General features: G+C 43.5%; 2 protein-coding genes across 5 annotated transcripts in view; one reads left to right on the top strand and one right to left on the bottom strand.

Moving 5' to 3' along the window:
• KCTD9 (potassium channel tetramerization domain containing 9) overlaps positions 1-1,072 on the bottom strand; it is a 41,429-nt gene extending 40,357 nt beyond the window's left edge. Inside the window, exon 1 of the mRNA XM_058720281.1 lies at positions 935-1,072. Coding sequence (XP_058576264.1) covers positions 935-982 — 48 coding nt within the window. The 5' untranslated portion in view covers positions 983-1,072. The remainder of the gene's footprint in view (positions 1-934) is intronic.
• A 659-nt stretch (positions 1,073-1,731) lies between these two features.
• Positions 1,732-16,367, top strand: part of CDCA2 (cell division cycle associated 2) — a 52,251-nt gene continuing 37,615 nt past the window's right edge. For 2 of the 4 annotated variants that reach the window (XM_058720279.1, XM_058720277.1), the window contains exons 1-5: positions 2,017-2,142; positions 2,604-2,667; positions 2,760-2,933; positions 4,078-4,229; positions 15,915-16,065. In XM_058720279.1, the coding sequence (XP_058576262.1) occupies positions 2,604-2,667; positions 2,760-2,933; positions 4,078-4,229; positions 15,915-16,065 (541 nt within the window). In that variant the 5' untranslated portion in view covers positions 2,017-2,142. Of the gene's footprint in view, positions 1,847-2,016; positions 2,143-2,603; positions 2,668-2,759; positions 2,934-4,077; positions 4,230-14,615; positions 14,748-15,914; positions 16,066-16,367 lie in introns of those variants that run through there. The other 2 variants (XM_058720278.1, XM_058720280.1) reach the window with 2 other exon arrangements.

Below are 16,367 nucleotides of genomic sequence, written 5' to 3'. Positions count from 1 at the left end.
CATAGTTACTTCTAGATGTCACTTAGCCACATCATAAATGTCTGCCTTGAACAGTCAAATTTTCCAAAGAAGCCGAACAACTTTCATGGGTGGGGCAAGAGGCTTGAGAAGGAACAGGATTCATTTTGGCTTGCTCCAGCCTTGGAAAAAAATATTTAGTACCACACCCTCAACAAAGGCCTAACACAGCAACTTGTGATGTCAAATCAATCCATTTTGGTCTACTGTGACGGTCCTCTAAGGAACTAAAATAAGGCGAAATTAAAAAGTGAGTAAGTTCGGCGGCGGCGGGGCTTGGGGGCGCCTAAAAGAGAAAGGTAGGAACCATCAAGAAAATGTCCCTAATTTTCAATCTTCTCTTCGACCTAGAAGAATATCTTATTTATCCACCGATAAACCGTTTTTTTGGTTTTTGTTTGTTTTGTTTTGTTTTTTATTCTTTCTACCTGATCAGGCTTCCGTGCCCGCCTTAGTTGTTAACCACCACTTTCTGGAGCAGACCATTACTCAGCACGAAGGTGGCCACGAGCACCTTCTATAGCCAGGGGTGGGGGGCAGCGGGGTCTTCGGGGAGGCGGCGGCAAGAGGAACATCAATCAGCATCCAGCGCTCAGGTGACAGCGGCCCTCCCCACGCCCTCCGAGTCCTCCTCTTTCCAGGACCCACACCTGGACGTGGGAACGCTAAAGCACAAGCCGACCTGCGCTGGTCCCCAGGACGGCCGGAAAGCCCAAGGGCAGGCTCGGGCTAGGAATCCCGCGGGTTGGGAGGAGGCCGCGGGGACCCTACGTTTACCTCCTGGACGCCCCCACCCCCGGCGCACGCCCACCTCCCAGCCCCTCTCCCCAACTTCAGCCCTCTGCCCTGCCAGCCAGCTCCGCGCTCAGCTGCCCTAGCCCCCCGCAGCCGGCCCGCCTCCTCCCGACCCCCTTACCTTTCCGTTCTTGGGGCTGCCGTTAAGGAACAGGGTCACCCGCCTCATCGCGCTGCCCCCACTGGGTCCTGAGTGAGTCGCCACCCTCCCACCTGGCTCTCCTCCCACCTTCTTCTTCTCCCGCCCTACCCCTCCCTCCACCCACTCGGACTCTCCTCCCTTCGCCACCTTCCTTCTCTTACGGAGACACACTCGCAAGCACTCTCGGTCACACACCCCAGGGTTGGCCGGTCCGCCTTCCCACCCCGCCCCTGGGCTCCTCAGTCAGCCTGGGACCCTTCCCCCACCTTTCCCAGACTGACTCTAAGCTCCACCAATCAGGAGGCAGCGCCGGCCAGAATTCAACCAATCATCGCCCTTCATTGGGTGGGCTCATACTAACCCAGCCCAGGTGGAGGGAGGGAAGAGAGGTTGCAGTCTGGCAGACGGGAAGGGTTATCAGCCAATCAGCTGAACCTGAAGCCGAACGGCGGCTCAAAGCGTTACTGAGCAGGCGCAAACCCAACCCCAGGTAGAGCTCATCTGCATAGGGAGGCGGGGTCTGAAGGAAAGAGGTGGAGCACCAGCAGGGACCCATACAAGTAGCACCACCCCCCTCAACTCGCTCAAACCACGGGCGAAACGGCCGGCGTCGGGACTGAGTGATTGGGTAAGGGCCGCCCGTCCTTCTGCCAGGATTGGTCCAACGATTCTTTTCGAAGTTTGCAGTATCCAATTGGAAAATGGGGGGCGGAGCCAGCACTAACAGAGGGGTTCCTCCGCGAGACTCTCACGCAATGTAGTCCCTGCGGATACAGGTTAGGCGCCGGTGTCTCTCGTCGATGCGTCACCCGCGGTTAGTGGTGGCTTCTCTCCAGCTCACGAAGCCACTCTTGGTCCTGGGACGGCGAGGAAGAGGCCTGGCAGATCGAGGTACGCGTGGACACGTGCGGGCAGCGGCGGCGTAGAGATTCGCGGAGTAACGCCAGTGCCGGGAGGCGGGGCCAGCGGTTTGAATCGGGCGGCGGGTGCGGCCTGGCGGTGGAGAGGGTAGGGAGTGCGCACTTGGGCGTCGGAGTGCTGGCGCCCTGGACAAGTCGGCCCCCGGCGACCCGCTTGGTGGCCGGTACTTGCCGTCTCGAGCGAACCGTCAACACCTGCAAGACACTCACCTGCGGTGGAGCGTTTCAAATAAACCCATTGGGAGAGCCGAGCTGCGGGAGTGAGAGGTAGGGCAAGGAGCCTGGTGCAGCAGAGCTGTTTTTGGGGCGTGCTTTTCAGAAGCGTGTTGTACTTCTGCTCTGGAGATAGTGGTCCTGTGTCCACTCCTGTGACCTGAGCCGGGTCACCCGTGTGCTTTCTAAAATTCAGATTTCCTGGAACCCAGCCGGACCTACTTAATTGGAATTTCTGGGAATCTGCAAAGCTGTGTCTTTTAACAGGGTACCCAGATGTTGCAGATGTTTGCCAAGGTTGAAAAGCCATGGCTTCTAGTGTGGGATCTGTTGGTTTCCTCCCCAACAGCAGTTTCCTCCTTTGCTCTTTTTAAAAGCTCTCAAAATACGTTCTTGGCATCTAGTTTCATGCCTGTATAGGTTGCGTTAAAATTCAGTCTTGAATGAGGATCTTGACTGAGTCACGTTAATATTGGGGATGGGGTTATTTTGCTCTTCTCTCTCTTTTTTTTTAGATGGATACCAACTCAAAAGACAGCGAGCCTCTTGAAATCAACGAGTCTGCTATTCCTGGTGCTGGTATGTAGTGATCTGTTGCCTCCTTGTGAAACGTAAGGTTTAGGTATTTGTTTTCATCATATTTTGCCCTCACAATATGTTGTCTGTTTCAGAAAGTACCTCTTTAATTTTGGGAAATGGGAAGCTTGTAACTCCTCACAAGCATGCGCCTGAAGGGACTCCTAATGGTTGCACACCAGATACTTTTAAGTCACCCTTGGACTTTTCCACAGTAACAGTAGAGCAACTGGGAATTACACCTGAAAGCTTTGTAAAGAACTCTTCAGGTAAGAGAAGTTGTCATTCTATTGCAGTGCTTTTAAAGTTTAAAAATAACTTACGTAAGTTAGTTTTGTTCATCAGTTCTATGTCATTACTTTGACTCTGCAAACGTTCAATTAGGAAGATTTCTGTGAATATGCACAGTGCATTTAGCATATTAGAATATCAGAGTCCCAGGGCATCCAGCTTGATAATGTTCAGAAGTGTGCTCTGTGCTCAAACTGGAAAAGATGTCTGTGAACACTATGTGACTGACACATGGGATATAGGAATACATAGACTATAGTAATAAATTTTATGCTCACGCATGGCAAAAATAAGAGAATGTTGAAGAGTAATTAAGAAAGATTGGGGAATGCCTCTTTCAAAAGCACAAACAGAAAATTGACTCGTGCTAATCTTGTAGGAGTAGAAATGAAATTCACCAGTAGAGTCTGATTTTGCGTAATGAAATAAATACGGAAATGGGATTAGATTGGAAAACAGCGTTTAGAAATGGAAGGTAGCAGAAGACTGGAAAGTCACAGGGCACTAAGCTAGGTAATACATGATTTAGACAAGATCACGGTAACATACCTTTCTGTATTCCTTTCTTAACATTATTCATAGGCCTTAAAAACAACAACAACAACAAAACTAGATTTATTTTGTCCTCTTCAGTATGTGGCCAGAATTCAGAGTAGTGTGTACAAGGTAGATAGGTGTCTCCGAGAAATAAATCCTCTTGAAGAATTGGGAATGTGAGAGTACATTGGCCTAAGTGGAGAACTTTCAGTTCTTGGGAAGAAGACTGACTAATTCCAGAAAATGAAAAGTTCTTAGTCCAGAGCAAGCCATCACCCGTCCCTGTGTGCAGGAAATCTGAAACAAAAATGACAACTATTAAAATGTGTTCACGTATTCATTCCAGAGCTGTCTAATAGTGCTCTCTATGTGTCAGACACTTTGAGAAGTGTGGAATAAGTCAGTAGACAAAACAAGATCCCCATCCAACTGCTCGAGCGTGAAGAATTTCGCCTATCCTTATGTATTTAGATTTTTGTAATGTGTTTATCTTGCTATCTTAGGCTGCTATATCACAGGGAATTCAGTACATGATTACTGACGATTGCCTTGTTTTGTTCCAATTTTAATGAGTTTTCTTTATAGGAAAGTCACCATCCTCCCTGAAAAAATCCAGACGACGCTCTACGATTGGTGCCCGAGGCTCCCCTGAAACAAACCATCTTATTCGTTTCATTGCTCAGCAGCGGAATTTAAAGAACGTGGAGAAATCTTTGACACAGAATTCCCCTTTTCTGGTATGCTATTCTTCCAAGTTCTGTCATGAATTCTTCCAGGGTGAATGTTTTGCTCTGTTACAAAGCTTTTGCACAGTGTTTCCGCCTTGTGCATCTCATCTGTTTTGGGTCTGGGAGATAATATTTTGTGTCTTATAGAGATCGTTCAGTTAGCATTGATGGGGATGTTGAACATGGGCACATCAAGAATTAGGTTAGAAACAGATAGAAATGGTTTTCTAGGTGAGCTGTTTTATTTTGCAGGTCCCCCCCCCCCCCCCCAGTTAATGTTCTTCTCTATAATGAGGTGAGGCAGTATTTTTCCAGCTTTTTTATTTAATACTTTCTAAGTGTCTAATTTTTTTTGATCACTGCATATTGGCATGTAGGGGTAAGAGTTCCCGCCCCAGGACAAAATATATTGAGGATAACCTTGTGAAAGGGAGAGATTTATTTGTCTGCTGATGGGGAGGGATATAGATATTTTTGCACATTTTTAGCAGAATAATGTATATTTCTAAAAAGTGAAATAACGTACAAGAGGTACTATGAAAGACACAGTTAAGGTTTATCCTGCTGGAAGGACAACTACTTGTCTCTTTTGGTACTGGCCTTCTGCTTTTATTTTTATTTATTTTTTTTTTATTTTTCAACATTTATTTATTTTTGGGACAGAGAGAGACAGAGCATGAACGGGGGAGGGGCAGAGAGAGAGGGAGACACAGAATCGGAAACGGGCTCCAGGCTCTGAGCCATCAGCCCAGAGCCTGACGCGGGGCTCGAACTCACAGACTGCGAGATCGTGACCTGGCCGAAGTCGGACGCCCAACCGACTGCGCCACCCAGGCGCCCCTGCCTTCTGCTTTTAAAATGTACTTACGTTACCACTTGTTTATTTTTCAGTGTCTGGACACTATCTATATATGCGTGAGGCTATGTAGTCCGGTGGTTCTCACAGATTATCTGCAGATCCCTGGGGATCCCTGAGTCCCATTCAAGAGGTCAAAGGTGTTAAAACATATTTTTGTGATAGCAGTGAGGTGTTTGCCCTTTTTCCACTAGGTTGATGTTTGTGCTCACAGTGCAGGAGCAACGGTGGGTCAAATTGATGGCACCAAGCTGTCGTTTTAGTCCATCCCGCTAAGCATTCACAGGAGGTGATAATGCCAGGTTCGCTTAATGTCCGTGATGATGCAGTGAAAGTTATGTTTGTTTATTTTTTATTTTATTTGTTTATTTTTTAATTTACATCCGAATTAGCATATAGTGCAACAATGATTTCAGGAGTAGATTCCTTAGTGCCCCTCACCCATGTAGCCCATCCCTCCTCCCACAACCCCTCCAGCAACCCTCTGTTTGTTCTCCAGATTTAAGAGTCTCTTCTGTTTTGTTCCCCTCCCTGTTTTTATATTATTTTTGCTTCCCTTCCCTTATCTTCATCTGTTCTGTGTCTTAAAGTCCTCATATGAGTGAAGTCATATGATATTTGTCTTTCTCTGACTAATTTCGCTTAGCATAATATCCTCTAGTTCCATCCACGCAGTTGCAAATGGCAACACTTCATTCTTTTTGATTGCCGAGTAATACTCCATTGTATATATAGACCACTTCTTTTTTTATCCATTCATCCATTGATGGACATTTGGGCTCTTTCCATACTTTGGCTATTGTTGATAGTGCTGCTATAAACATTGTGGTGCATGTGTCCCTTTGAAACAGCACACCTGTATCCCATGGATAAATACCTAGTAGTGCAGTTGCTGGGTCATAGGGTACTTCTATGTTTAGTTTTTTGAGGCCCCTCGATACTGTTTTCCAGAGTGGCTGCACCAGTTGGCATTGCCACCAACAATGCAAAAGAGATCCTTTCTCCACATCCTCGCCCACATCTGTTGTTGCCTGAGTTGTTAATGTTAGTCATTCTGACAGGTGTGAGGTTGTATCTCATGGTGGTTTTCATTTGTATTTCCCTGATGATGGGTGATGTTGAGCATCTTTTCGTGTGTCGGCCATCTGGATGTCTTTGGAGAAGTGTCTGTTCATGTCTTTTGTCCATTTCTTCACTGGATTCTTTGTTTTTTGGGTGTTGAGTTTGATAAGTTCTCTATAGATTTTGGATACTAACCCTTTATCTGATGTGTCGCTTGCAAATATCTTCTCCCATTCTGTCGGTTTCCTTTTAGTTTTGCTGATTGTTTCCTTGGCTGTGCAGAAGCTTTTTATTTTGATGAGGTCCCAATAGTTCATTTTTGCTTTTATTTCCCTTGCTTCCGCCAACACGTTGAGTAAGAAGTTGCTGCGGCCAAGATCAGAGAGGTTTTTGCCTGCTTTCTCCTCGAGGATTTTGATGACTTCCTGTCTTACGTTGAGGTCTTTCATCCATTTTGAGTTTATCTTTGTGTATGGTGTGAGAAAGTGGTCCAGGTTCATTCTTCTGCATGTCACCATCCAGTTTTCCCAGCACCACTTGCTGAAGAGACAGTCTTTATTCCATTGGATATTCTTTCCTGCTTTGTCAAAGATTAGTTGGCCATACGTTTGTGGGTCCAATTCTGGGTTCTCTATTCTGTTCCATTGATCTGAGTGTCTATTTTTGTGCCATATTTTTTATTTTTTTAGTGATTACTTTTGAGAGAAAGGGAGCGTGAGCTGGGGAGGGGCAGAGAGCAGAGACAGAACGTGAAGCAGGCTCCAGGCTCTGAGCTGTCAGCACATAGCCCGACGTAGGGGCTCAAACCCACAAATCGTGAGATCATGACCTGAGCCGAAGTTGGATGCTTACCCTACTGAGCCAGCCAGGTGCCCCAAAAACTACAAGTTTCATTAATTCTCCACCCTTGAGTATTCTGTGTGCTGAAATGGGAAGAATGCATCAAGCACTTCCAAAGGACATACAGAAGTTTGGTGGATGTTTTGAAAAAGCTCGTATATGTAACTGTTTTGAGCTAGGAGCTGAACTCAGACTGCTTTTTTTATGGTCTATGATCTTTACTTGAAAAGAATGCCTGACTGACATCATGGTTCGTTAGACTTGGGAAGGTGAACATTTTCTCAAAAATGAACAGCAAACCTGCCACTTCAAGGAAAAGCTGAAATATTTCTTACTGATGAAAAACTAGTGTTTTCTGGAGAAAATGAGAATTTTGGAAAACTTACATTCAGCATCAGGAGCTTGAGAACTTCCCAGTAGCTACACTTTTCTGATAAGATCAGTGGGGATATTAATGAATGTGATTTTTTGATATTGAATAATAAAAGGTGTTAACATTTGGAAGATCTGCATAACTAAGTGAACCGGTGTTTTCCTCATGACCAGTGCATGCAAAATATACCCTCAAATTGCAAGAGACTCACAGATTTTAACATAACCAGACTATGAAAATTTCATTGATAGGATTTCATATTTGACATTGCAACTAACCTTTAGGAAATCTGTGTTGAGGTTTGTGTTGCATTAAAGGAGGAATAGCCACAATTCTGAAAAGGCTGTTAAAATATTCGATCTTTGATATGCACTTGAACTGAGTCTTTGGTGTTCTCGTTTTTTTTAATTTTTTTTTTTTTTTTTAACGTTTATATTTATTTTTGAGACAGAGAGAGAGAGAGAGACGGAGCATGAACGGGGGAGGGGCAGAGAGAGAGGGAGACACAGAATGAGAAGCAGGCTCCAGGCTCTGAGCCGTCAGCCCAGAGCCTGACACGGGGCTCAAACTCACAGACCGCGAGATCGTGACCTGAGCTGAAGTCAGACGCTTAACCGACTGAGCCACCCAGGCGCCCCGGTGTTCTCAGTTTTTAAGAGAGTTCTGAGAACTGTTCGGGTAGATACCAACATGGACTATGGAGCTATTTGCTGAGGTTTGATTCTTTGCTTTATTATTAACTTGCTTTATTTGCTTTATTATTTTGCTTTATTTGCTTTATTATTAATTATAATTAATTATGTAACTGGCAAGTTACCTAATTTTTTTTTCTTTAAGATTTTATTTTTAAATAATCTCTACACCCAATATGGGGCTCAAACTCACAACCCGAGATCAAGAGCCACATGTTCTACCTGACTGAGCCAGCCAGGTGCCCCAAGTTACTTACTTTGTCTCAGTTTTCTCACACATAAAATGGGGGTGATAATAGTAAGGTTTTTAATGAGGATGAGTAAATTAATAATGAAGTACTTAGAACTGTGCCTGGAACATGGCATGCTTTAGATTTACTATCATTGTAGTTCGTTCTGTGAAAAATGAGGATTTTGCTCTCTTACACATCCTAGCCATAGCTAACACTGTCCCCTTTCTCCAGCCTTCCAGTACAACTGTAATTTTTATTGAAATTAGACTTTAACGTGCATTATTTAGCCATGTAGACATAGTTCACAAACTGCTATGTAGCATGTTATGGCTCTGTTTCTTACACAATTTTTGTTTTTCCCCTAGTTAATAAGTACTTTTTGTTACTTTTTGGTTAATCTTAAATTATTACATAATCTCATCCCCAAACTTTGACAGATCTGTGAACCTTAGAGTCTATGGGTTCTTTTCTGTGTTCCTCAGTGTCCTCTGTCTCCTGTGGGCTTGGTTGTCATCTGGATCTGCTGGATAGCTGTCACTTTGTGACTTGCTTTCACCGTCCTTAGTGATTTCCTTTTCCTCTTCTGTTGGGATTTTCCTTGACCTTGTATCTTTCTCTCTTCTTGGTTTACTGTCTCATTTTTCTGGAGCCTCAGCATATCTAATTAAGTTTATTCGACCAGTGTGTTTGGATTATGGTTTTTGTCTTAGTAGAGAAATCCAGGTGACACGTATCTTCCATGAAAATTTTGAAGGCATTGCTCCACTGTATGTTAGCTTACAGAGTTGAAGAATCCTATTCATCTACTCATTCAACACGTATTTTGATTTTCTGTCTTTTGTGTGGCCTGCTTTTTCATTTGAAGATCTGTTCTTGGTATTAAAATTTCCAGATGGACTATCTTTCATTGTGGACTTGGTGTTTTTATTGATGTTTTCTTCCTCTCCTTGCAGGCTCTCTTTTCCTCCAGCTTCCATTTTGCTCCCTGATTAGTTCAGTCTCCTGTCTGATGCCCAGGTCTTCAGACGTCTGATGATTCTTGAGACTCCATTCGTGTTTAAAAGTGACACACTTTAGGGCACCTGGGGGGCTCAGTTGGTTGAGAGTCCGACTTCGGCTCAGGTCATGATCACACAGCTCGTGAGCTCAAGCCTCGCATCTGGCTCTGCTGACAGCTCAGAGCCTGGAGCCTGCTTCGGATTCTGTGTCTCCCACTTTCTCTGCCCCTTCACCCACCACTCGTGCGTGCTCTCTCTCTCACTCTCTCTCAAAAATAAATAAACATTAAAAAAATAAAATAAAAGTGACACACTTTTAAAACCTGACTGGGAGCTCAGTGTGCGTGGTCTGGATTTGTTAGCTGGTGAATTTCTGTGTAGACATGGCCACTTTTTCATTGGAGGAACTCCCAAGCGTCAGAATCCTCTGGCTCTTTTGGCAGATCTGTCTTCTCTGGAAGGAATTCCTTGGGATATAAACCTGAACCCTAGAACTCTGGAAGTCAGGTGCAGAAAATGACTGGAAGTCTAACTGTTCACTGAGAAGACTTGGATGGCCTCTGTTTTCAGTGCAAACCCTCCTTAGCTGTTTGTGGAATCTTCAGTCTCATGGAATCCTAAATTTCTGTGTTCCCTCCAAAATGTAAGGGTCCTTTGTTATTTATGGAGAGATCTGTGGGTTCAAGCGCTACTGACAGAGTTTCAGTGTTCCCGTTTGGAGTCCTGCCCTTGATCCTGGTTTCAGAAATTCTCTGATGCTTTTAGATACCTGAGCCTTTCTAGAGGTCTCCAAGCAGGTCTGCTTTTTTCCTGTTTGCAAAATGCCCTACCTAAAGAGTCCCTGTCAGTTTCAGCTTTCTCTGGCCTAAGTCAGTGGACATTGTTTGTTGACATTCCATATCTGCTGTTTATTTCTGTTTTTTTCCTGATGGGTATGCACGTATACATATGCATACCTAGAAAAACACCTCATACCCGTATCATCTGATTGTATGTCTTAAGAGATTTCCTTGAATATATAGTTTTAGTATCTAGCGTTGTTAAAAGTAAGGGCTTTTCACCGGAGCAGTTTTATGGACAATCAGTGCTGTCCTTTGACTTTTTGAGGTTTGCCTCTGTAGTAACTATCTTTGGTGACTCTACTCTTTGAGTTCTCACCTTGTTCACCAAATTTATCGACTGCCTAAATAATATTAGTTACTTGTTCTACTTCACCAAAATGTCCTGCAAATGTACAAGTAGGACTTTTTTTCTTTTTGTAAAGCGTAAGGCCCTGTGTGCTTAGATAGTTCACCTCTTATTTTCTCCACCTTTCCGTTTTAGAAAGAAAACACTTTAAAGGAAAAGTTACAAGTTGAGGGGAAATGGCGCTCCATCTTTCTTCCACTACTCTTGCTTTCATTCTTGAATGTTTCAGCAAGCACATGGATGATCGTCCAACACCGTGGCAGTCTCCAATCCTTGACTTCCATAGCTCCTGCGACCATCTTCTCTACGTCAGCCATCCCCTCGTGTGGTCCCTTGCTGGTGTATTACCTTTAAGATCTTTCAGCCCACCTCCCTCTCTGACCCACATTTTATCTTTCCAGTTTACTTCACACTTCTCGCATCTTATTAAAGCCTCCAGACTGTTGATCTGATCACACCCGTACTGTCTACTGCTCATCCTTCCCCAATCTAGATCTGTGTCCTAACACTCGAAAGTTTTCTTGCGATGCTTTTTTTTTTTAGTTTTAAAAATTCACAAAAGTAAAAATACTACATACGCACATAGTTTATTTAAAGCCTCAGGATTTTAGGATTTATTTATAAGAAAAAGAGTATGCAGTTGCCTTTTTCCGTTTTTCCGTTCCCAAGGCTCTCATTTTTAACTTTTGTAGCTGTTGCTCTCGGTATTTTCTTTCATATTTCTTAATAACAGGCTTATTTTCCCCCTTGCAATTCCTTTAAATTGAAGTGTAATGTACTGATTCTAAATTTTATGCACAACTGACCCTTGAACAATGTGGAGGTTGGAGGCACTGATCCCAACACTGTGGAAGATCGTAACTATTAATAGCCTACTGTTGACGGGAAGCCTTACTGATCACACAGTGGATTAACACATATTTTGTATGTTACATGCACTGTGTACTATGAACTAGAGAAAAGAAAATGTTGTTAAAAAATAAGAGAAAATACACTTACAGAATTGTATGTATTGAAAAAAAAAAATCTACACACAAGAGAGTCCTTGCAGTACAAACCATGTTGTTCAAGAATCGACTGTGTTCCAAATTGATCACCATTATAAGTCTGGTTAATGTCCATCACCATACATTTACAAATTTTTATGTGTGCGTGATGAGAACTTAAAATCTACTCTCAGCAACCTTTGAGTATATAATAGAGTATTATTCACTATAGTCACCATGTTCTGCATTACACCCCCCATGACTTCTTATTTTATACCTGGAAGTTTGTACTTTTTTAACTCCCTTCACCCATTTTGCCTATTCCCAAGTAGCCTCTGGTAACACCAATCTCTTCTCTGTATCTATGAGCTCCTTTTTTCTTTCTTTTTAAACTTTTAGATTCCACACAGTATTTGTCGTTCTCTGACTTACTTCTCTTAGCATAATGGTCTCAGGGTCCATCTATGTTGTCACAAGTGACAAGATTTTCTTTTTTTTCTGGCTGAAAAATCCTGCGTGTACATACCATGTCTTCTTCATCCATTCGTTGATGGATACTTAGGTTGTGTCCGTATCTTGGCTCTTGTACATCATGCTGCAATGAACACGGGGATGCATATGTGACCTCAAGTTTGTGTTTTCATTTTCATTGGATAAGTACTCAAAAGTGGCATTAGTGGGTCATATGGCAGTTCCACTTTTAATCTTTCAAGGAACCTCCGTACTGTACCCATAGTGGCTGTGACAATTTCCATTCCCACCAAAAGTGCACAGCGATCCCTTTTCTTCACATTCTTGCTACCACTTCTTACTTCTTTTTGATAATAGCCATTGTAACACGTGCGAAGTAATAGTTCATTAGGTTTTGATTTGCATTTCCCTGATGATTAGTGATGGGGAGCATTTTTTCATGTGTCTCTGGACCATCGGTATCTTCTCTTGGGAAAAATGTCTATTCAGATTTTCTGCCCCTTTTTAAAATTGTTTTTAAAATTTTTTTTTTCAACGTTTTTTATTTATTTTTGGGACAGAGAGAGACAGAGCATGAACGGGAGAGGGGCAGAGAGAGAGGGAGACACAGAATCGGAAACAGGCTCCAGGCTCCGAGCCATCAGCCCAGAGCCTGACGCGGGGCTCGAACTCACGGACGGCGAGATCGTGACCTGGCTGAAGTCGGACGCTTAACCGACTGCGCCACCCAGGCGCCCCTAAAATTGTTTTTTTTAAAACATTTTTTGCTATTCAGTTATGTGAGTTCTTTATATATAATTTTTTATGCTAGCCCTTTGTCAGATATGTGATTTGCACATATGTTCTCTCCAGTAGGTTGCCTTTTTGTTTCATGGTGGGTTTCCTTTGCTGTGCAGGGCATTTTTAGATTGATGCGGAACACTAATTTATTTTTGCTTTGTTGTCTTGCTTTCTGTGTCAAATCCAAAAAAATCATTGTCAAGACTGTTGTCAAGGAGCTTACCACCTGTTTTCTTCTAGGGTTTTTGTGGTTTCAGCTCTTTTAAGGCTTTTGTCCATTTTTATGTTTGGTGTAAGATAACGGTTCAGTTTTGTGTATGGAACGGTTCATACACTTTGGCCAAGACAAAGATTAAATCTAAGTTTGCGTCTTCCTCAGCCTTTCCTCGGCTTTTGATGTGTTCGACCTCCTCGAAACACTTCTTCGCTTGGTTTCTGGGATTCTGTACAGACCTAATTTTCTTCCTGTGCCATTGGTCATTCCCTCTGTGTTTCGTGTGCTGATTGCACCCCTTCTTGCAATTTTCCTCTCAAAAATGCTTGCGTGCCCCAGGGCCTTCTCCTGCCCCCTTTTCTTTGCCTTCCTTAGGTAACCTAATCCCCTCCCATGGCTTCAAGCATCAGCTGTTGGCTCCAAAATGTCAAGCTTTGGCCCAGAGCTTCCCAGAACTCCAGACCTAGATGTCCATTTGTCTATTCAGTATCCTCATTTAGTTGTTTAATAAGCATTTGAAGTATTACATGGCCACAGCCAAATTCTAGGGTTCCACTCCCTACCGGATTCTCCAGCCCACTTCCCTGTCCTAGTATAAGCTGTCATGCAGTGGCTCAGGCCAACTATCCGTCAATCTGCCTTGGTTCCTTTCTTCCACATCCAGCCCACCACTACCTTTTGGTTGCCTATTAAAGACCTTTCTGTAATTCCACCTGTCCCACAGCTCCCCTGCCACAACCCTAATGTGATTCCTGCCTAGATTGCCAAGTGCCACTTCCTGACTGGTCTCCTTACTTCCACCTTCCCCTAATGCATCCACCATCCCTCAGAGTGGTTCTGATACATTAAACCAGATCATTCATTCTGCCGCTTAAAACCTTCCCATGGCTTTGTTATGCCTTGAATTAAACCCAGACCCCTTCTTTGAAGCCTCCTTGATCTGAGCCTTGCCCACCATTAGCCTCAGATCCCCATCTCCCTCCATTTCCCGGGCGTGGTGGGTTTTTCTATGCTGCGTCCTATTTCTTCCATCCCAAGGCCTTTGTTCTTGTGCTACCTCCTTATCGCGGAATGCCTTTCTCCCCCAGTATCTTCCCTCCACCAGCGCTTTCTCATTGTTTTGGTTTCAGCTCAGATACTGCTTGGGATACAGTGCCGTTCTGATGCAAGCGAAAGCAGCACTTTTCCTGCATCACATTCCTTTTTTATCTTCTCCGTAGCACCCCTTGTACCTGAAACTACATTAATATGTTTTCAGAATTTCAGTCTAGAATATAATTTCTCCCCTGTATCCTGAGCCCTGGGAACAGTATCTGGGACACAGGAGGAATGTTTCCTGACAAGATTCATGAAAAAAGGAAGCAGTGCGTTTTGAATGTTTCGTTTGCTTTGTATATTCCCATTCTCCATCAGGAAATAGAGAAAAATGATTCCAACTAGGGAACCTTTCATTTGTTTAGGCAGCATTTCAAAGTGCTTTAAATTCCTAGGACATTAAACCTTCCCCTACCGTGTTCACTTATGAGTGTGAGAAAAAAAAAAAAAAAAAGCCCATTGGAGGCAAACTGTATGACTTTGGGATAACCCGTTTATTTTCTCCGTATCTCCTAGATAAGGGTTGGTCACCAGCTTTGTATGAGTGTTATGTGCTGTTTATGTCATAAAGGTTTTACATCATCAATCATATTGGGATGTAAAATATTCCGTTATGGTGTAACAGTTGGCTTTGTGAATGTATTTAACTGGGAATAGAATCAAGTGTGTGACCAGATTCACCATCAAACATGCTTCAAGCTTTTCACTGATTCTTCTCCATATGATATCTTAAAGGGAGGTAATTTTTTACTTGACTTTTGCCGGTCGGTGTAATTTTTAAATTGTTACAAGCTCCGGATGGGTGGAAATATGTTAGTCTAAATAGTAAAGGGGGGAAAAAAACCTGGACAGAGAACTTAATAATTTATAGGTAAACAGAACTCTTAAATTATACGTTACTTGGATTTATCTGGCACTTCTGTCGCTGCCAGTGTCAATTTCATTTGATGGCTCTTTGGCTGAAACCCTGTTAGAGTTTCCAGAAAGCTCCCGTGCTTACACCATTTGGCTTTGGAGTTCTAGTGAATGGCTGGCTTCCAGCTCTGAGGAAGTAAGGTCCCAAGAGATCAGGAGAATTTAGCTGGGGAGAGGATAAGTGTGAAGATGGGTATCTGAGCTATGACAGCTCATCTGTGTCTTGTCCTGGCCTTCAGGGGGGCAGGTGTGCGGATGGAAATGAGCAGTCAGACTAGCTCGGATTGAACGAGGTGCATTGAGACCATCATGTGTCCTGCAGATGATTTTCGGTGTTTTTTTTTTTTTCTTTTTAGCAAGTCGGGTAAAGTTTCCAAATTGGCAGGTTCCTCTGTCCCTTCTTCCTTGCCCCATCTCTAGGACTCAGCGTTTTCCTGTATTCTCCATATAATTGCTTACACTCGCCTTTCCAACATTTTTGTCCTAAACTTCTTTCTCTTTCCAAATTGGTTTGCTGAGGCTGTCTCAGGTAATGGACTCTAAGTTATAAAAGAGAGGCCTTAAGCTCCCCAGAAAGAATCCTTCTAAATAGGTGTTTAGCCCTCAAATAAGAAGGCATGTGTTTTGCACGGGTGCCTTTTTAAAGCGCTTCCCCACCTACGCTGGACTTTTGTCATGTGCATGGACTGACTCTCAGTATTGACCAGCCTGTCACAACATGGCTAGACATACCACACAGCTGTTCCTCTTTGCTCAGGTTCAAAACCAAGGAAGGAGCAGAGGAAGAGCTAGGATCATGGCTGCACACGAAATACTCAAAACTGAAAGTACGTGATTCAAGGGGGAGAAGAGACTCTCACACGCTAATTTATTCCTCCTGATCTTCAGAAAGTCTTTATGTATTGAGTTCTGGATCCAGTGGTTACAGGCCTAGAATACAGAATCTTGTTTGATTTCATCCATAATACCCTCCGCATCCCTATTTTAACAGGGCAGTCCTGTACTGCATCGAAATGTTAATTCTTTAAGAGAGCGAATGTCCGCCTTCCAGTCAGCTTTTCACTGCATAAAGGAGAATGAAAAAATGACTGACTTTCCCGAAGTCTCAGAGGCAGAAGGAGAAGTCACGACAACAGGCTTGAGTGAGTAGAAGGAATTCAGTTTGGACTTCCGTATTGATTCAGACGAGCCTCTGAGGTATAAAAAAGATGGCGTTCCACAGTGTGAAGGCAGTCTTTTCTGAGCAGAGCTCGGTATTTTTAAATGGAGCCTAACACTTAAAATTTGGGAAATTTCACACAAAAATTTAGATTTCTGGTTTGTCTTGGAAAAAACTTGCTATCAGGCATTCCTGAGCCTACGTCTCCACATGGCCGCGATTAAGTTTTAAGTGTTAACATGTCAGAGCCAGTTAGCTCGTTTCATCTTCAGAATAAGGCATGTG

The sequence above is a fragment of the Neofelis nebulosa genome, chromosome 3 (genome assembly GCF_028018385.1).
Source record: "Neofelis nebulosa isolate mNeoNeb1 chromosome 3, mNeoNeb1.pri, whole genome shotgun sequence".
Lineage (NCBI taxonomy): Eukaryota > Metazoa > Chordata > Mammalia > Carnivora > Felidae > Neofelis > Neofelis nebulosa.
The sequence above is the reverse complement of the archived record's forward strand: the minus strand, read 5'-3'. Positions and strand labels throughout refer to the sequence as shown.